This window comes from Phalangium opilio, unplaced genomic scaffold (genome assembly GCF_054372755.1).
Source record: "Phalangium opilio isolate 3A_F unplaced genomic scaffold, DU_Popi_V2 ptg000041l_1, whole genome shotgun sequence".
Lineage (NCBI taxonomy): Eukaryota > Metazoa > Arthropoda > Arachnida > Opiliones > Phalangiidae > Phalangium > Phalangium opilio.
Window position 1 is genome coordinate 66550 of NW_028324165.1, and position 21417 is coordinate 87966.

The 21417-nt window shown below is 38.6% G+C and overlaps 3 protein-coding genes across 10 annotated transcripts; all 3 read right to left on the reverse strand.

Moving 5' to 3' along the window:
- Positions 1-864: 864 nt before the first annotated feature.
- On the reverse strand, positions 865-10828 carry LOC149679127 (uncharacterized). Of its 5 annotated transcripts, none has more exons than XM_089834788.1 (3): positions 10300-10828; positions 9267-9344; positions 9094-9119 (listed from the first exon to the last, which is right to left on the reverse strand). In XM_089834788.1, the coding sequence occupies exons 1-3, from the start codon at positions 10826-10828 to the stop codon at positions 9109-9111; spliced, it is 618 nt and encodes a 205-aa protein (XP_089690914.1). In that variant the 3' UTR covers positions 9094-9108. The 5 variants fall into 5 exon arrangements, with proteins under 5 accessions (XP_089690915.1, XP_089690914.1, XP_089690916.1 ...); XM_089834790.1 differs by lacking the exon at positions 9094-9119 and having other exon boundaries at positions 9214-9344; positions 10300-10449; positions 10534-10828; XM_089834789.1 differs by lacking the exons at positions 9094-9119; positions 9267-9344 and adding an exon at positions 865-1782.
- A 2220-nt stretch (positions 10829-13048) lies between these two features.
- Positions 13049-14945, reverse strand: LOC149679128 (uncharacterized). 2 transcript variants are annotated; one of them, XM_089834776.1, is made up of 3 exons: positions 14808-14945; positions 14573-14735; positions 13049-14492 (listed from the first exon to the last, which is right to left on the reverse strand). In XM_089834776.1, the coding sequence occupies exons 2-3, from the start codon at positions 14656-14658 to the stop codon at positions 13154-13156; spliced, it is 1425 nt and encodes a 474-aa protein (XP_089690902.1). In that variant the 5' UTR covers positions 14659-14735; positions 14808-14945; the 3' UTR covers positions 13049-13153. The 2 variants fall into 2 exon arrangements, with proteins under 2 accessions (XP_089690902.1, XP_089690901.1); XM_089834775.1 differs by having other exon boundaries at positions 13049-14735.
- A 2-nt stretch (positions 14946-14947) lies between these two features.
- LOC149679129 (uncharacterized) lies at positions 14948-20978 on the reverse strand. Of its 3 annotated transcripts, XM_089834785.1 has the most exons (7): positions 20736-20797; positions 16843-16994; positions 16557-16785; positions 15988-16069; positions 15812-15916; positions 15363-15494; positions 14948-15277 (listed from the first exon to the last, which is right to left on the reverse strand). In XM_089834785.1, exons 4-7 carry the CDS (start codon positions 16024-16026, stop codon positions 14948-14950), a joined length of 606 nt encoding a protein of 201 aa, XP_089690911.1. In that variant the 5' UTR covers positions 16027-16069; positions 16557-16785; positions 16843-16994; positions 20736-20797. The 3 variants fall into 3 exon arrangements, with proteins under 3 accessions (XP_089690911.1, XP_089690909.1, XP_089690910.1); XM_089834783.1 differs by lacking the exons at positions 16557-16785; positions 16843-16994 and adding an exon at positions 20898-20978 and having other exon boundaries at positions 20736-20801; XM_089834784.1 differs by lacking the exons at positions 16557-16785; positions 16843-16994 and adding an exon at positions 20898-20924 and having other exon boundaries at positions 20736-20825.
- Between the last annotated feature and the right edge of the window lie 439 nt (positions 20979-21417).

Genomic DNA, 21417 nt, shown 5'->3' on the forward strand with positions numbered 1-21417 from the left:
AAATTAAGTTTAATCGATATGAGAAATTAAGTTTAATCGATATGAGAAATTAAGTTTAATCGATATGAGAAATTAAGTTTAATCGATATGAGTAATTAAGTTTAATTGATATGAGAAATTTAGTTTAATCGATATGAGAAATTAAGTTTAATCGATATGAGAAATTAAGTTTAATCGATATGAGAAATTAAGTTTAATCGATATGAGAAATTAAGTTTAATCGATATGAGAAATTAAGTTTAATCGATATGAGAAATTAAGTTTAATCGATATGAGAAATTAAGTTTAATCGATATGAGTAATTAAGTTTAATCGATATGAGTAATTAAGTTTAATCGTAATGAGTAATTAAGTTTAATCGTAATGAGTAATTAAGTTTAATCGTAATGAGTAATTAAGTTTAATCGTAATGAGTAATTAAGTTTAATCGATATGAGTAATTAAGTTTAATCGATATGAGTAATTAAGTTTAATCGATATGAGTAATTAAGTTTAATCGATATGACTAATTAAGTTTAATCGATATGACTAATTAAGTTTAATCGATATGACTAATTAAGTTTAATCGATATGACTAATTAAGTTTAATCGATATGACTAATTAAGTTTAATCGATATGACTAATTAAGTTTAATCGATATGACTAATTAAGTTTAATCGACATGAGAAATTAAGTTTAATCGATATGACCAAATAAGTTTAATCGATATGATAAATTAAGTTTAATCGATATGATAAATTAAGTTTAATCGATATGATAAATTAAGTTTAATCGATATGATAAATTAAGTTTAATCGATATGATAAATTAAGTTTAATCGATATGATAAATTAAGTTTAATCGATATGATAAATTAAGTTTAATCGATATGATAAATTAAGTTTAATCGATATGATAAATTAAGTTTAATCGATATGATAAATTAAGTTTAATCGATATGATAAATTAAGTTTAACCGATATGATAAATTAAGTTTAACCGATATGAGAAATTAAGGCAAAGAGAGAAGGCAAATAAAAATCGGTGTTCACGCAACAAACAATACCAAAAAAAAATATTAAACAGTTAAATGTTTTGTCACAAAAGTAACGAGCGACGTAAAAATTGGAATGTTTAAAAGCCGCTAAGTTATAATGGATGGGCAAAAAACTTCTAACTTCTCTCCTTAAATGTTATTCGCGTCTTCCAAGAAATTTAAGAAAAAACTGTAGAAAAAAAAGACAACCCACATTAGAACTCATATTTCACAAAACCTGAGCTCTGGGTTTTTACGAGCCAAAGAAACTAGTAACTATCTTTTACAGCGCATTTGCCAAATTTTATATTCATAATTCTATATTACCAAAGACGGCACTTTGACACGGCTCTGACAATGCCTCCTACAATGCTGCCGGCAACAGAGCAGGTCAAATTAATACCAACTCACGATTTGGTTAAAAAGACAGTAAAAATAAAATATGAAAGTAACATGGAAATGATGGGGGAAAATTTACTTGGTGGAATATATTTTCACAAAAATCCATAAATGTGGGAAACCCTTTTTTCGTGTATCAAGATAAGTAAGCCAAGCACGCATTTACAACATTAAAGTTCTTAATTAAGGTTCTTTATGTAAAGCGTCGATATTCTTTCCATATATGGCCGTGATGTGAGAGAATCGTTTATAGCAGTGTTCAAACCTTAAGATCACGACACTGCAGCTCAATTCTCAGGGCCGTCGAGAGAGGGGGGCAATTCGGTCCTTTTCCCGGGGCCCGGCCGGGCCTCAATCGTTGCTAATTCTAGTGGATAATTATTGTGCAAATTTAAATATAATACTAAGACAATACACAGAATGCAAACTCATCCTAATGAACGTATGATAAAATATACGTGACAAAATGAACAAAGAGTAAATTTCAGCCATATTTTTGGTCGAAATAAGTACCAGCGATAATAAGAAATGAGTAAAGACATGAATGGTAAAGAGCCTTGGGAAAGAGGGATTTTATTATTTTGATTATTCAAGAGGATGAGCCGTCGTAAGTGCTACAGTTCAAATGTACGTTATGTAGAATCTTAAGAATAACACAAAGTGTGAACGTTTTGTCCAACACATTTAAATATGTTCCATTATGGATATAAACAGGGGTGGATTCACCCCTGATATAAATGAATTTTTTTCTTGCTGTGTAGTCTTCAAATCCATTCAAATTGCCCATTTTTTTTCCAAGTCACGAGCGTTCTTCCTAAGGCACATTGGTCACGAACAAGGGTTTATTCCACATTTGTAAATGGCCGGAACGAAGCAAACAACTTTAGCGGGAGAAAGGACCACTCTTCACATAAAGTTCGCAATAAGTTATTATTTATGTAGAATTGTGCAGGTGCAATACAGTTAAGAATGGAGAAATTTAATAGATTGTTACATACACAGTAGTGATGCCGCGAATATTGATTTTGCCGAATACCGAATACCGAATATTCGGCCATGCTCTCGGCCGAATCACCGAATATTCGGGGGTGAGATATGTGCAACTCGCGCGAAACCGGTTATGAGCTGTAACCCGTTCCGCGAAATACGTATATCCCCGCACGGACCGCAATGGGACAGGTCTCATCATGGAAGAAGAAGGGTATGGAATGGTGAGGTGAATAGGCAGACGGCTACGCGAAATGTAGGGTCACGTGGGAAAACTCTCCTCTCGGCACTAGCTGTAACGCGATTACTGCTCTGCGCAATATTGGCGCGCAAGCAGAGAGAGGGATACACTGTTTAGACATGGAAGAACTCGCGTAGTTCTTCCATGGTTTAGATCCGCTCTCTACCGCCTCTGCTACAGCGCGCCTGCGCGGAAGCTTTCAACGTTGGTGATATACTCGGGAAGGAGGGCATGAAAAGGGGGAAGTAACGATTTTTCAACGCGCTCTCTTTAACACTATAGGAAGCGTCTATAGCGTTTTTAGGTTTTTGGTTCATTTGCGAGTAGATCGTGTCACTATATGCTTTTTTTTTATTCATCACAACCTACCACTGGTAGATTGTAAATATTAAAGTAAAAATTGTAATTGAAATAAATAATTTTTAGTAATTTTTCCGTTTTTTTCCTTCATGATTGGAGATTCGGTATTCGGCCGAATATTACGAAATATTCGGCCGAATACCGAATACGAAAAAAATGGCCGAATAGGCCGAATACCGAATAGTAACCGAATATTCGTGGCATCACTAATACACAGTTTCGGCCTATTCATTACAGAAGACGAGGAAATATATATGGTTTTTGTCCAACTGGTTCAACAATGTAAATCCATCTGTTCACACATGTGTTTTCTACGTTTATGTTCTATCAAATGAGTCTTCTGGGTACATTCATAGTCACACCGATCACATTTTGAGGGTTTTTCACCGCTATGAATGAGTTTATGTCTGATCAAATTATTCATCTGAGTGCATCCATAGTCACACCGATCACACTTGAAGGGTTTTTCACCATTGTGAATGCGTTTGTGTGTGATCAAATTATCCCCGCGAATACAAGCATATTCGCACTGATCACAATTGAAGGGTTTTTCACCAGTGTGAATGCGTTCATGTGTGATCAAATGAGCCTTCCACGTACTTGCATATTCACACCGATCACATTTGAAATGTTTTTCACCGCTATGAACGCGTAGATGTTTGGTCAAAGAACCCCTGTCCGTGCTGTAATATTCGCACTGATCGCATTTGAAGGATTTTTCATCACTGTGAATGCGTTGGTGTCTGATCAAATCACTCTTCATTGTGCTGGTGTAGTCACACTGATCACATTTGAAGGGTTTTTCAGCACTGTGAATGCGTAGTAGATGTGACTTCAAATCATTCTTCCGACTGAATCTATATTCGCACCAATCACATTTGAAGGGTTTTTCTCCACTGTGAATGCGTAGATGTACTGTCAAAGCGCAATTCCGCGTACTTGCAAAGTCACACTGATCACATTTGAAGGGTTTTTCACCAGTGTGAATGCGTTGATGTGTGATCAAAGAACTCTTCTGTGTACTTGCAAAGTCACACTGATGACACTTGAACGGTTTTTCACCGCTATGAATCCGTTGATGTTTGATGAAATCGCACTTATGCTTGCATGTATAGTCACATTTTTTTTTTTTTTTTGTTCCTTTAATAAAAGTCGAGCTAGGGCTGAGTCAGCCATACAGCTCCCTACATACAAAACAGGTTTATATCACATTATCGCATATCACATTGTCATATCACAGTAAAAAATAGGTAGTTAATTTTTTTTTTTTTTTTTTTTTTAAATAGGTAGTGAACTCTTAAAGTTGCAAGTGAGCCCTTAGTCGGGTTTTAAATAGAGCAATGGACCGGACTGATATCACATCCTCGGGGAGGGCGTTCCAAAGGGGAATTGTGCGACGGAAGAATGAATGTTTTAATACATCGGTCTTGAAAGGTTTCAGAAACAATTTGCGGGAGTGACCTCTAGTGTTAATGGAACGGGGTGCTTGAATAAAATGAGATTGGGAGGGGTCAATTAAAATTTTGAATAGACTAATAAGATCCAGGTAAGAACGTCGAAGAGTAAGGGAGGGCCAACCGAGGGCTGACACGCGTTGTGCCCTTGGGCGGGATTTCAAACTGTAAGGAAGCCGAGAAGCACGGCTTTGGACCCTATCGAGAGACGCTATATCCTGGATGTGGGAGGGGTTCCAGACTTGGGAGCCAAATTCTAGAATAGGGCGCACATAACAGCTAAAGAGGCGAGAGATAAGAGCGGGTGAAATATTGGGGAAGTTAGCATTGATTACAGCTAAAAGACCATTAGCTCGCGCACAAGACTTCAAAATGTGAGAGTGGAAGGACAGGTTATGAGTAAGATGCACTCCGAGGTCCCGACAATCGTTTACCCGTTGGATGTTACAACCGTATAGAAAGTAAGGGGAAGGGGCAGAGAGATCTGAGGGTTTTCGTTGCATTGTAAGAACTAGGGATTTTTCTTCATTGAATATGAGACCATTTGATAGGGACCAAGCCTCTAGTTGAGAAAGGTCCGCCTGAAGAAGACTAACATCTTCGTAAGTACGGATCTCCCTAAACAGTTTGAGGTCATCCGCGAACAAGCGAAGGGAGGAAGAGACTACCCTTGGGAGATCATTAATGTATAGGATGAATAATAAGGGGCCTAGAACACTACCTTGGGGGACACCACTAACAACTTGAAGGGGTAAACTTAAAGAATTACCGACACGTACAGCCTGGTAGCGGTTGGATAGGTAGCTTTCAAGCCAAGCGTATATATTGTTTGTGATTCCATAAGCGCGAAGCTTAGCCAAGAGACGCTTGTGTGGGACCGAATCAAACGCCTTAGCGATATCGAGGTAAATAACATCTACTCGGCCGCCTTTATCAAGAGCCTCTACCCAAACGCTAAGAGCAGACAGTAGGTTGGTCTCCACTGACTTATTGGAAAGGAAACCGTGTTGATAATCGCTGAGATACGGGGTTACATGACGAAGTAGGGCAACTCGGAGACTTTTCTCAAGGACCTTACATACGACTGAGGTGAGACTTATAGGCCTATAGTTTTTGGCATTACACTTTTCCCCTTTCCCTTTATAAATCGGTGTTACATGAGCAAGCCGCCAAGCCCCCGGGACTGAACCATGCACGAGAGTGTTAGTGTAAATTAAGTTTAAAGGAAAGGCTAGAGAACCGGCACAGTTTTTAAGGAGACGAGAAGTGATGCCATCCGGTCCTGAGGCACTCTTAATATCGAGGGTCTTAAGAGAATTCATAATGTCCTCAGTTGAAGGAAAGAAGTCTTCCATTTCAGGGGCGATAGTGGGAAAAATGTCATTTAAATTTGTAGGAGCTTGGTTAAAGTTTTTGACTAGTGTCTCATTAAGGCTCTGAGCCATGAGGAAATTAGAGTATGTGCTGTCACCGTTTGGCAGTTTTACATTAAGACGGGTTGGTAGCGATTTAATTTGTTTGCGAACAAATCGATAAAACGCGCGAGGATTTTTCTTTAGGTTTTTGAATTTGCGATCCGTCATATTAGATTTGGCACGAAAGATGAGGGATTTTACACTGGATACTTGGGCTTTGTACTGGGGCTGGAGGTGAGAAAAAGTGCGGTGGTCACCAGTGGAGCTAGCTTTACGGAGCTTTTTCCATAGTCTTTCTTTCTTCCGCATTGCACGTTTAGTGGATAAAGGGATCCAAGCACGCTTATCACGAGTCGAAGTATCGTAGATAGGCACATGGCGCGAGATGCAATCAAATAGATTGACCGTAAAGAGAGTCCATGCCTCATCAATGGGGAGAGAGCCCAGGGGGGACCAGTCTATTCTGGCAAGAGCGGTGTTGAGGGCCGGGAAGTCAGCTCGTGTGTAGTCATAATTGTTTTCAAATGGAATTGGAGAATCAAGAACGCACTGCAGTGGGTAGGCAATTTGAAGTATCACATGGTCACTGCCTCCAAGAGGGGGTAGATGGCTAATACATGGCACGACTGTTGCGGAGGTAAGGACGAGATCAAGTACATTACTGCCCATTGCCTGACTCTGGCTAAACCTGGTAGGAAAGTCTACGTGCTGGGTAAGGGCGGAATTGTGGATGAGGTCGAGAAGGAGCTCATGTTCTGGTGATGCGGGCCGATTTACGGTACAAGTTGACCAGACAATTTTTGGGAGGTTAAAGTCGCCCACTATCAGAAGGTTTGAGGTAATTGACGAGCGATCGCGAATATTATTAAAGAGATTAGTAGATTGCATAAGAGGGGTGTTCGGGGCACGATATATACATCCTAGAGTTACCCATAGCGAGGAGGTGGGTAGGTAGAGTTCCAACCAAAGCGATTCTGGGAATTGATCTGGTAAACGAATTTCATGAAAAATAATGTCGGATTTGAGGTAGATCAATATTCCACCACCATGACGGTCAATTCTATCCTTCCGTAGGAAGGTGTAGCCGGGAAGATTAAAAACAGCGTCAAGCTGGGAAGGAGAGGCCCATGTTTCCGTGACGCAAATACAGTCTGCATCCCAGGTTGACGATATCGTGATAAGTTCGTTTCTTTTGTTAAATAAACTTTGGGCATTGAGGTAGAAAATCTTGAGTTTAGCTTTAGTTAGTGGAGTCGCATTTGTTGCTACCGGTAGTAAGGATGTGGAGGGGCAGAGAGGCTGGTCACATTTTTTGAGGCCTGATTTCCTGGACCAGTGTTGGTGGAGGCGGGGCCCGAGTTTGCGACTTGGTAATAATCATTAGACACGGGGGAACCATCGTGAAAGATACGGCCCTGACGAATATAGAGACCAGTTTCACCCCTCGCCTGCCTCTGGCGGAGCTCCGCAACTAGAGATTTATGCCGCTGTCGTTGAGGAGCCGTACGATCAGGGGATACTGGGTATGCGAACTGGTACCTCACGCGCCAGTCCTGAATACATCGGACAAAGTATTGTCTGTGACTGACCGAGCAAAACTTAAGACGTAACGGACGGGGCCGGTCTTGCCTAAAGGAACCGATGCGGTCAATCCCGATTTGACAACAGTCAGAGTAGGTAAAGTCCATATCCTGTAGTAACCCAAAGACATAGGAAGTATCGCCGTTGAAATCGTCATAGTCCGGTATATGGAAAAGGAGAGCATTAAGCTTTCTGGTATTGTTTTGGGGTTGCACAGAGGCGACTTGGGAGCTCTCAGTGGGATGACTGGAACCAAATTGGTCCGTTGCTGGAAACTGCTGGTGGTTAACGGGTGCAGGTGCATTCGCCATATCATTTGTATTAGGAGAAATGTAGACAGATTTGGGTGAAGTTGTTTGTGACTGAGTGGGGTCACTAATGGCTCCCGATTCCGTTGAAATTGATTGTGATTGAGCTTGAGCCATGGGCGTGGCAGGTAGAACATGTTCAGTGTTTGGAGAGATAGTTGGCAGCTTAACTTCGCTGCGGCTGGAATCGCTGGATAGTCTATCAGATAGAGATAATTGTTGCACTCTCAACTGTTTTACTTCGTCTATTAGGGGGAGAAGGGTATGCATATGTTTTGTTAAGGATTCATACTCCTTTAGGAGAGACCCGTGGACTTTCAGTAAAGATTGGCAAGAGTTATTAGTATCAATAATATTTTGTTGGGTAGGTAAGTGCAGTTTGAGTTGATGTATGTCAGCTTCAAGTTTATCGTTGGAGGGCGAGACCGCCTGCCCCCCAGCATCTGGTGTAAGGCTACCTTTCAAAGCGGAAAGTTCCGAAGAAAGGGAATTGAAAGAAAGTTTCAGGGACGAGTTGTCTTTAACGATCTTGCTAAGTGATTTTAGTACCTTGGGGCCCGTTACGACACAAGATGGGCAGAGGAAGACAAAATTGTCACATTGTGATGACGCATGGAGAGAGTAAAGATCGTCGGAAATATTAGCACACTGTGAATGACACCAGCGTTCACAAATTTCACATAACAGAGCCTTATGAGAGGCTTCAACTGGTTGAGCACAGGAGCAACAAGAGGGAGACGCTTTCCCTGGTGGTTTTTTAGTTGTTTTTGTAGTAGGGTTTTTTGTTTTACGTTGGGCTTGTGAGCGAGTGTTAGGACATTGCTGCTGATCGGAGACAGAATCTAGTTGAGTAGTTGATGGAAGAGTGGTATTTGTAAGGTCAATTAGAGGCAGCGGCTGACTAGGAACAATAAGCGTTTCTTTCGGGGGAGGCTCATGTGATGAAGCCAACTGAGAATCAACGGGTGATGGGCCAGAGTTTAGACCTGTTAGCGAAGTAGTCGTGAGTTTTTGGGTGGCCGGAGAGAGGGTGTCACTTAGTCTTTTCGGAGATACAAATTTTAAATTTGAATTGCAGTAGTCCTCAATAGAAGGTGACAGGACCTTAAGTCGTTGTTTAACCATTTGGAACTCGGCTGTAAGATCGGCTTCTTCTTCTTCTGAAAGCCTTTTTACTGGCGTGCGAAACAGAGCCATTTCCTGCTCCCGTGAGAAGTTTACAGTGTAAGGCGAGGAGTAACAGCGGCCATGAGGGCGCCAAGGCTTAGCAAGGAACGGTTTAAAATCGATGAATCGTAATTAAATTCGCGATAATCCATTGAGCCGAATTCACCGCGTTGTAGACCGTCAGAAATTAGCTTAAAAACACATTACTTAACTTGAGTTCTTTCTAAAAAACCAACTAGTTTTAATAAAAAAACCGGAGCGAAGCGAATACGTGTGTAACTCTAGCGTTGGTTACTACACCTTCGCTTGTTCACATTTGAAGCGTTTTCCTTCATTACCTTTTCTAATGCGACGTTTATATTCAGTTGAATATTTGAACCCGGTTTTACGATTCTTCTTCAATTTCTCTATAGAAACTATAAAAACCACAAACATCATTTATAATTTAGCATCAAAAATACGAACTTCATAAAAAAGGTAGTGCGTACGAAAATGCAGCATTACAGAAAAAAAGGTGTGTTGATCAAAGGCGTTAGTCGATGAGTAAACGAGTATATCAACAAAAAGGGGATGAAGATCAACCTTGGCTCGAAACCCGAAAGGTTGTACTTTTAACTTTTCTTTTCTCTCAAATTAATTTTCATTCAATAGTTTTAAGACAGGTTAATCAGAACTTATTGCAAGATGAAACTTATGTTTAAGTATGTAGGACTGGTTTAATTACAAAAATACGAGGGTGGTATAATATGCTTATGGTAGAACTGTGCAGGCGCAATTCATAAAAACGATAATGCGAAGTTATACGAGTAACAATTGCTCAGATAAGTAATGGCGTTGATCATGTGCATCTGCGTACGCTTTAACAATATAAGCAGTATAAGTACACAAAAGTGATGCCACTGTTATTAAAGGGGCTTGCCGGCGCTGTTGGGGGGGAGACCGCCCTTAGTTCAGGGGGAAAACACCCAGCTCTTTGGCCATAATCAATGGCTCCACCGTCGCGGTGGGCGGGTAAGCAATATGCTAACCAACAGTTTGACCCCCCTTCACCCCAACAGCTCCGGCCAGCCACTTTAAGTATGTACAACAATAACAAGTGAAAATGAGAATAAATTAGAGGCTTTTCGCCCAAGATTAGTTTTCATCTTAATCTAAAGCGTAATAAGGTCCAAAAATTAAACACTGATTTTCCTGCAGGGAGTTCGTGTTTCCGCCATTGGCGATTTTCGGAATATGATAAAAATACATTACAATTGTTAAGCGACCTCCGAGCAGTTAAATGGAATACGCTATTAGGCTTTATACCGTGAAGTGGGAAATATGACTACTCATACTAGGTACTGAAGACTATTAAAGCATAAAATGTTTTACCTGTAATTTCCGAACGAGACGATGAGGTTTTACCTTCTGGAATCTTTGGAGTGACACCTTCTAATGTCTCCGAGTTGGACACCGAACTATTATTTCCAACTTCAATCGGAACTTCGGGTAAATCGCTTTCCAAAGAGACGGAGGGCAATTCTGAGAGTTCAATTGGGTTGCGTTCTACTTCAGGAACATGCACTGGCACACACAATGAGCTCAGATCGACAAAAAGCTCCATACTTTCATTTTGTCTATCAGTTTCCTCGGCACCTGTCAAGGCCTTTTTGGATTGGTTATCATCAACATCACTTTCTAGGGCTGTTTCTAGTGAATCGCCTTCCACATTTACATCCAAATGTTTTTCGACTTCAACATTCAATTCACGAACACGAAATTTCTGCGATGTAGTTGTATTAACCTCAGTTTCTCCCTCTGTCGACACACTTTGCGATTTAAGAAGAGAGTCATTAACGTTAATATTGTTCTCAAGAGGTTCTCGTGGCGAATCGCTCTCCGTGTTCGTATCAGGAGACATTTCGAATTGATTTTCGGCCTTAATTTTAGGTAAAGGCGCAATAGGGGATTGTAAAAAAGAAAGAGGTCACGTGAAAGTGTTTTCAGTACTGCCAGATAACTTTAAAAAGAAGGCTGGACATATTTAAAACGTCCTACTACACCCCCTCCCCCGCCCATAATCTTTTTTTTTTGGCGGGACAAGGCCTAACTGAAAACTTTATTTTGTGGATATGGATTTGTGCGCTGCAGATAATTAAACGTTTTAATTTAAAACTGAACTTACTGAAGGTGAGTTTTTCTTTTACTACGTGCATTATGAAGTACGTTTGCATTACATTGATGTTCATTTTTTATAAATAAAAGATCCAATTATAAGAAGGCTAAAGTAGTAAAGTTGCAAAGAGACTTTGATTTCCCTTTTCATACATTCTCTTCTCTCCAAGGAAGTTCAAGCAAGGTTTAAGGTAACACTCATTTTGAAAACAAAAATTTGCACACAAATAATTTTAATTTTTACTATAGAATGTCTAAAAGAGCTGGTGGACGTTGATGCTGCGTTCCGGGTTGCTTTTCTTCTACATATAAAAACCCGAATGTTACTTTTTCCCCCTTTCCCCGGGATGACGCTCTTCGTAGAGAATGGGTTAGTATAATATTAACCAACACAGAAGCTGTTGCAAATACTGCTTCCGAGAAAAGACCATGGAGCACGCCTGTAAGAAGAATTTTGGGGTCAAAACATCAGTCTGTATGTGGTCGTCATTTCAACCCGAATGGACGGAAAACGTACGGGGACAAGATGCCAAAATATTTTTACCACAATGATGAGAGTTCTCACAAATATGACCTAGTACCAGAAAGATTCATTAACGTTTCAAACTATGTTGAAATCTCACCACCAAACATAGAAACAAATGTGTGTTCATTAGTTAATCTAAGCCTTCCCGGAGAAATTGCTACTGGTGGTCAAAGATCTACGATAACAGAGTCGACTGAAGACCACAATTATAGCCTTAATCAAGACTATGGGGAGCTAAGAAGAAAAATTATAAAGCAGCAAGGGACAATCTATACGTTGGAGTCAATGTTTGATAAAATGGCTAGTCTCACGCATGAGAACTTTGTCCTGAAAGAGCAAAAAACCTGTTCTGAAAAACAAATCCATCAACTAATTGAAGAATCCAAAACATTTAAATTGCTGAATATGGAACTATTAAAAGCAAATGAAGATGTGGAAAAATTATCTACTGAAAATAGAAGTTTAAAACTTGAAATTGAAAAATTAAAAGAACAGGTTAAAATTAAAAAAAAAACTTTTCTCTGCGTAACATCAAGAGTTCCTCTATGCTTCAGTTTTACACAGGCTTTCAATCCATGGAAGATTTTAACGATTTGTACGAATATTTAGAACCAGATCTGCCAAATCTAAATTATTATTATAATGGAGGTTACGAGCGTAAAACACAAAGAAAAGATGAGAATAACAGAGGAAGACCAATGTCCTTAGATTTTAAAGAACAGCTATTTTTGGTGCTATGCCGTCTCAAAGTCGGCCTTTTTGAAGAAGATTTGGCGTATCGCTTTGAAATTTCTGTTAAGACTGTATCAAACTTGTGTATTACCTGGTTCGATTTTTTGGACAAAAGACTATCAAGGCTTAAAATATGGCCTTCTAGAAAAATGGTTAACGAGGACATGCCTGATGCTTTTAAAACAATGTACCCTTCAACCCGTTGTATAATAGATTGTACGGAGCTATTTATTCAAACACCGAACGATTATACTACCCAAAGCGACACCTGGTCGTCATACAAGAGTCATAACACAGCGAAAGGCCTCATTGGAATTTGTCCTAATGGTTTTGTTTCATTTGTTTCTAAACTATCGCCAGGAAGAATGTCTGATATTGAGATAACTGCGCAAAGTGGAATTGTTCAGTTGCTAGAGCCAGGGGACTCTGTAATGGCTGACCGAGGTTTCACCATTGGAGATTTATTAAAAGATAAAAATGTAGGGCTGAACATCCCACCATTTCTAGGCAAAAAGAAACAACTCTCTTTAGAGGAAGAAAGGAGAACTAGAGATATAGCTAGCATTCGTATTCATGTTGAACGCGTCATTAGAAGTGTAAAAAAATACCATCTCCTTAACACGGTTTTTCCAAATAGTATGAACGCTCAACTTGAAAAGGTTTGGAGAATATGTTCATACTTGCATAATTTTTGTAATGAACCGCTAGTCGAAGTGGAAAATAGTGAACTTTAATCAAAGAGATTTACAGTACTGACAGTACTCTTTCCTTATTTAAAGGAACAATAAAATATCACTTTTTGCTTCTACAATATCACTTTTTTAGAAAAGGTATTACATGACTAGCGTAAAAATTTGTTAATTTTGGCAACATATCATTTTTAAAAAAATCCTCATTAAATTCTATTCTTTCTACGAATGGTTTGTCATCACCACAATCGACGATTAAATCGCACCATGGAAGGCCACTAATACCCATTTGGCCCTGTATCTGGAAGTAGTGATTATGTTTCCTATCACACGTTAAAGAATCGTTTTCATCTAGTTTTAAAAATTTTGCAGTTGCTTCCTTTCTTTCTACGGCTTCCTTGATAGAAATGTTTCCAAATTTACATTTTGAGAGTGTTTTTATTTCTAATAGTCCATATTGACCGATTGTTTTATCTAATACCAATCTGTCGGGGGAAGCTCCTAACATTGGCAAAGATGGGTTCACGCAAAACCCGACAGAAAATGTTTCTACATTTCCTCGTAACACTTGGTATTTTTCAGTAGCGGCTTTCTCGTTATTGAGTCCTTCTTGGGCGTATTTATTTCTGGATAAATCGGTACCTGTGGTAATACTTTTTAAAAAGCTTTCAGTTGCCTCTTTCTTCCGTTTGCAAACGGCTCCAAATTTGGAAGCAGTAATCCTTTCTAGTCGCTCTGCTTTCCACATCTCACAATTAGACTGGTCTTTTGTTTCGCATTCCAACGATTGTGCTGCATCTAGTGTAATTTTAAGAACGGAGGAAGTTTTTGCTGTAGCATCTTCAATATTGCGCAGGGAATTTTCATTGCACTGTCGAATGTCGAAAATCTGAACTGGCAACGGTATTCTTCTGGCCAAATCCATTTGTACATCTACAATCGGTACTTCTTTATCTCCTACGACCGTAACTGCTGTTTCCGGCATAAAGTTATTTTCTTCTTGTATTCGACTCAAGAATTTGCGTTTAGGAACCTTATTAAACCTGTTACAAAGCTTCTCTATTCTACATTTCATGTTCTCATTATCATGATCTTTACCATGATCCCGGAGAGAATTGAATAGCTTTAACTTATCATTTGTTTTCTTTAGAGATTCGCTGGATTTACCAGGTACGTGCCGCACGAAATTTAGATTTTCAAACTTTTTGGTAAGTAAGGCACCCTTGGCATTGGGAACACCCCACACTCTCTTCTTTTCTGTACATGCTTGATCGTCCGGAATAAATTTTAGTCCTTCACGATGGCAATCTAACAGATGCCAGAGGAGAGCAGACACATGGATACAAACACCTCCTTTTCCAGCTTTGCAATTACATTTTCCTCTCTCCACCATTCCAGTAGATCCGCTGAGTGTAGTAGCGACATCATATTTTGCAGCCAAGGTGAAGGAGGCTTGTACTTTACTTTTGATAAATAGTGTATAATCCTGGTTGATGGCCAAGTCAACTTCTTTTAAACCAATACTGAGCTGTACATTTAATACCTTGCCTGCTTTATACATGCGGTATCCGTTTTGAAAATGTTTCTTTGCTTTATTGCGATTGAAATGTTTCTCAATACATCCTTCATCGAATTTCTTTGGGAAAAACTTTAATTGTTTTGTCCAGTTTCCCTTTGGCAGAACCAGGTTTTCTTTTTCTTCAATACTAAACCATAATATAATAAACTTTTTAATTAATCAGTCATAGTAAATTTAATAATAAATAGTAATTACTTACCTTGAATCCATAACGACCCGATTTTTAATCCAGCCTTGGTTCTTAAAGTTGACCTAAAGGAGCGTCTGCTCAAAAGTTCAAAGCAGCTGCACCACGTGACGAAACACTTTTTAGTGCCTTCCCCCTATTTGTTTCCCCTCCTAATCTTTTTTACAATCCCCTATTTGAGGCAAACTGTAATCGTAATTCGGTTTAGGGACACACGGATTCGTATTTCGCTTTATAAACCCCATATTTTCAGGATTTATTGAGGCAATTGCAATTTCTGTGTTTGTATTGTAAACCTCCGGAACATATTGAGGTTCAAAAACAAGTGATTCTTGAATAATATCTTCTTTATCCAGAATGCCTTGGACACTGTGCATAACAATAGGAAGGGGTAACTCCTGGACATTAATTTCCAAATCATTTTCAACGGGTTTAGTTTTCACGTATTCATTATTATCTAATTGATGTATTCCACTTTTCTCCTATTTTTTAAACAATTAACAATAATTTTCATTCTTAAAGTAATTCTCTTTCCTATTGACTATGAAAGTGAAGGATGTTGCATACCATCAGATCTTTGATTCTCCTTTCCAAGTCTTTAATGACCCTATTGAGTCTTTCAATTTCGTCTATTTTCTTATTTATCGTTAATGTTGTTTTCACTCTCTCTTTTTCCAAGTTTGAAATTAAGACATTACACTAAATAAAATGAGATTCCATTACAAATTAACAATCTACGGACTTTCTTTGGCTGAAAGTATTTTAAAGGGGCAAGGAGGGACAAGCAAGAAAAAGGGGAAACCAATGACACACAAGAAGGGGATCAGTAACAAAGGTAATCTTTAATAACGACGGACATTCTACCAATCCCCTTGGACTAGAGCCTTTATTTAAGAGACAACAGATTCGACAACTTATCCTGTGCATATAAAATTGGCTATGATCCCAAAAGGGTCTCATATTTTTGTGCTTAATTTCACACTACAAAAAAGCTCCCCTATGCTTTGAAAAAATACCTCGGCTTCCAGTTTCGTAACTCGATCATCTCTAGCTTTAACTTCATTGATTAGATCATCTTTGCTTAAGTGATCATAGTTACATTCTTCCTCGTAGTCCATTTCCTAAAAACCAAGTTTTCGTAATTTTCAGATTGTCTAAAACAAAAGGAATATTGCAATAATTTCGCAAATACCTTTTTAATTGCCAACCTTTGAAGATTTACTAAACTCATTTCGGAATTTTGTAAAGAGAGTTTGTAGGATTGTAAATTATCCCTAAAATAAAATAATTTTTCAAAATGAAGGTAAATCAAAAACGAACAAATACATGGTAGCTTTCGCTATCATGGCTAAGAAACACATGGCAAAGCTTAACTAGTTCAAAAGATTGTGATAATTATCGCTGCAATTTTGTTCAAGAGCTATTTCAGAAACCTTAGTGTGACGTCACCCACGCTATTTGCCCATAAAATCTAAGAATTACCAAACATGGCCGCCCACTGGCACTGCCAAAGTCAATCGTGTGACGTTATACCTAGGTACTGACGTCACAATTGAGATAGCTCTATCCCTCAACCCCATTTTTGCTAGGTGTGGTTATATTTCCAGACCTAGCCTTGTGCTGACGATTTGTGTGTATGTATGTTTGTGGCCGGGGTACGCCATGAACAAGTGTGGCTAGAAACCGATTAAGACAATATCCGCTACCACGTTGAAGCTCGTAATGTGAAAGAATTGCAAAAAAAAAAAAAAATAAAAGTACTTTAGTTCCTTCTTGGCTCTATGTTATGAGTTAACAGTAATTTTCCGACTTCGGACGGAAACAAGTTGTTTTGGACTTTTGTTAAGAAAAGATCGTCTTCCAGCCCTTGGAAGTATTGGGAAAGAAACAACATTGGTATCGTCAGAATTCACCCGGTTAGATTGCGGTAACCCTCAAGTTTAGGGTTAATTTGATTGACGACTGCGAAGCCGAAGTCTTGGAACGCCTACTTAGGGAAATATTCTCTTTATAGACCGGTTTTTTGGGTTGGGGGGAAAATATTTACTTTGTAAAAGACATACTGGCTTTACGATTATGATCTGTAAGTGTGTATGTTTGTGGTTTGTCTATTTAGGCTGGATAGAACAAGGGACCTTTTCAGTTAGATGTGGTTGGTAAGACAATGTACCCCAACCGTTGGGCCATCTCGAATATTACCTTAGTGAGTTTCAAAACATGAATACTGTACTACATTAGCACATACGAAACCAACACGCCCTCCCCACCCCAAGCTAATAGAGCTATGTCAGTTGAAGGGGGCAAACGTCACAGTTGGGCCTGCCAATAAACGGAGCCGGTTTTTACCCTCCCTCCGTGCGGGCCGCTGAAGAACTCTATGCTAAATTTCCCGCACAATACGGCTCCTAGGCGGGGACTGGCGAAACCACGCCTCAAAAGCTCTCCTTTCCCCGCGAACTGAAATAGCTCTATACGTAAATATTGTAGTAGTAAAAATAGTAGTCTTTTTGGACATATTTCAGAATAGCTCCTGGTAGTCGTTCACTTTTCTTTCTATGTTTATTATATGTAAAATTGGATGAAAAAAATTATGGTGCAAAATTTTTCGGCGCAAATTATTATTTAAAAAGTTACAAGCGTTTAAGTCTTTGGCTTACGCAAAGGCTTAGAGGTCCATGTCGTTGGCTACAAAAGCAAATATAAGTAGAAAAAGGACCATACACGTATGGGAGTCACAAATTAAGATCTCTGCAGACGAAAATAACCAATTAATTAGCTGGCACCTTTTCCAAAATATTCTCCTATTAATTAGCTGGCACCTTTTCCAAAATATTCTCCTATTAATTAGCTGGCACCTTTTCCAAAATATTCTCCTATTAATTAGCTGGCACCTTTTCCTAAGTATTCTCCTATTAATTAGCCTGCACCTTTTCCAAAATATTCTCCTATTAATTAGCTGGCACCTTTTCCAAAATATTTATATATTAGGTTTGGTTAGGTTTAGTTTTGTTATGCTAGGTTTGGTTTGGTTATTTTCGTCTGCAGAGATCTTAATTGGTGACTCCTATACGTGTATGGTCCTTTATCCACTTATAATTGGTTTTTTAGCTAATGGAATGGATCCCTAAGCCTTTCAGTCGCGCCGCCAGCAGCTGGAAAATTTTGGCCTACTTGGAGGGCCTCCAAATTTTTAAAAACGTGCCTTCAAATAAAATTTCATAGTTTATATTTCTATCTGTAAAAATCTAACACCACATCACACACCTGTTTGACATATTCGCTACACTACGCTTTTGTTATGTACAAGAGAGCATTTTCAAAACCCGTTTTCTTTATATTCTAAAGAACAAGATCCCCCGCTAAAGTGTTGACCATTGACCCCCAGGTTACACCTCTCTTGCATAGAAACTAGAAAGGACACTAGTCGGAAATTCCCCTCCCTACCTAAAAACGGTAGGCGGCATGCGTCGCGGTGAGGAATAAAATTTTCCAACTCTAAACTAGTATCAAGAACACCCAAGATTATACGAGAGTAACTTTTTTTTGGGTGTACCTTGTATGAGCAGTTCCCGGTAGAGCGGTTCTCGAAATACCATCCGCAATTCAAAAAAACAGCGGTGTTGCTCAAAACTGCTGTTTTAGAAATAGCGGTGGTTGTGTTGAGTTTCGAGCATTTCTTATATTCGCTGGTTTCAAAAACTACGTTTTTCTGCCATCATTTAATCAGTAATGTGACCTACTAAGCGATCGTGTTTTTGAATTTTTTTGAAGTACACTTAAATATTGTACTATTCTTCAGGCTGTATGAGTTTACGTTTCTCATACCAGGATAGAAAAATAATTCGAGAAAGCTTATTTTACTTCGAAAGTAGATAATTGTAAACAGTAAACAGTAATTTTTTGCAAAATGCATATTATTATTTGGGAAGTAAGTCAATGAAGATAAACAACAATACTTTGGAAAAGGCGTAACATTGTTACATTATTTCCAAAATATTACTAACCTAAGTCTAACCAAACGAAACAAAACGTAAAAACCCAACCTGATTTAATACTGTTTAGTTGAAATAATCAACTTTAACCTAACCAAATTATCCATATCTAAACTAGTTCTATTTGAGTTCATTTAACCCAGCTGGGCCAGCTAAGCTTACACCATAATAAACAACTATCGTTTTTCGCATATCTCTTTTACTGCTCTTTAAAGAACTGCTGTAACGGTACGCTGCGTTTAAGAGAACCGCTGTTGTTGTAACGGATAAACTGCCATTTCGGGAAACCGCTATTTATTGAACTGCTGTTATGAGGACCACTATTATGAAATCCACTCATACGGGAATCGCTCATGTGAGAGCTTCCAGTTACGAGTATTTATTGCCAATGAAAGATGGCTTTCGGGATCTAGTGAAATGTTATATTGTTGTTTTGTGTATTCCCGTAGCCAATACAGTTTAAGAAAGAAGTTTCAGTTCCCTGAATAGAATTGGAACACGATTACGTACTACAATGGGGGAGGAAATGTTATCAGACCTGGCCATACTTTTAATTAACCGAGATCAATCTAACTAAATAAGAGACTATCCTATCTTAGTGGTCCATGAATTCGGAAAAGCTTCGAAAAGAATTTCATTCTTTGACAAAATTTATAAGAAGGGTCGCTGGGACACGGTTGCCAAAAACTCCGTACTCTTAATAATCTCACAAAAAAAAGGAAATACTGAAATCTAATCCTTAAATCTGGAGATATTCGTCAAAATCCTGAAACATATTCCAAAATTATGCATGATAAATTTTCAAAACAAAAGGGAGGGGCCTCTAGATCATGCTGTGCCTACGCGAGAAATAATCCTGGCGGCGCTACTGAAGCCTTTGCACGCCAAAGAATTAAACGCTTGTAACTTTTTAAATAATCATTTGCGCCGAAACATTTTTGCGCCATATTTTTTTTCATCCAATATTACATATAATAAACAAAAGAGATCTGCTACCAGGAGGCAAGAAGGAAAAGTCGCGCGGGACACAGGACAAAAAAAAATGCTGATGATGGAGAAAATACTATGGATAGATACATATTGAATATCCTTTAACTCTGAAAATGGGATGTAGGAGCTATAAAAATCTACTAGAAAGTCACGTTTATTGGTTAACAGACGCAAGTTATTGCTCATTGGGTAGGTTAGATCATAATACAAGTGTAATGTAGTAAGGTAGTAGCTCCCAGCTGGTTCAATAGTGGAAGTAAAAGTAATAAAATACAGTTAAAAGGTCGTTGACTATTATTATTATTATTGTTTTATTTTATTAATTTATTTTTCTATTCTATTTTATTTTTGAAATTCAGCTTAGTAATTTTCGTTTGGGGCTTGCGCGAAGTATAACAAAGGCTAGAAGTGACTTCGTTGAGGAATGAGATTCCAAGGAAGATGTTAATGAGGAATTAAGTTCGTTAAATTTAAAAGGACTAATATCGTCTGGAAATTGTTTCAAGTAGTTGTCAATGATCAATATTACACTAAATGTCTATTATGAGAGCAATAAATTAACAGAAAGTGTGAAAATACTAGAAAATCAATTCCTAATTACTCGATAAATACTCGAAACAAATTTTTCAACTACTCGATACTCGATTCGAGTACTCGAGACTCGGCTCGATACTCGATAAGGGAAAATTTCAATTCTCGAGACTCGACTCGAAACCAAAATTTCAAGGCTCGCACAGCCCTAACAAAGTTACACGAGTGGCTAAATGTGCGCCTCTTTCAATTTGCCCAATATTGTTGAAATTGCGGCAATAAACAAGCTAATCAGCAATAATTTGGAAAGGTAGCAGTATTCAGGGAATTAAAACATATCCACTTTAGGGAATTTATTCTATGGGTTACGGTTTGGATCCGTTACATGCCTTGTTGACATCCAAGTTGCATTATATTCATCACTTACCAGCTTAAACGTTCGACCATAACTCGACATTCTTTAACTAATTCCATCACTCTTTCTACAGTTTCCCTGTTAAGGTAATATACGTAACATCTTAAAAATAATAAAAATATGGCCATACACAAAGACTTAGTGTCACCGTCACTATTATACATTCTTACTTACCAGTCAGGGCTGATGAAGTTGGGAACACTTTTCCGGGAAACACTATCTAAAACTAAATTTCCTTTTGACCAACTTTGACTGAATTACCCCGAATTCTAAAATGGTAGAAATCCTCCTATGCGTCGTCTGCTAAAAGATTATAACGACTTTTGGCTTCGACTTTTGCTTCGACTCTTCGGGGTAAAATAGTGATGGCGTTTTCCTTTGGGCAGATTTTTTACTGCCGGAGGCGCTCGAGAAACCTTTGCGTATTCCAATGGTTTAAGCTCAGTAGTGATGAGACGCGGTGCATGCTCCATTGGTAAAATTAGCCTTGAACTCCCAGCGCCATGCCAGCACTACTGGGCTACGTTCAGTAACTGCTAGCGTACGCAGCGCTGCGCGCATCGGAGACCGATTTTTTTACTGTACGGTTTTTCGCACTTCCGGTTTGTACGTCACGCTACGCATCGATGTGACACAGATTGCAGCGGCTGGAAGAGCAGGTTTTTTCGATGCGAATCGGATTTATGACGTCAAT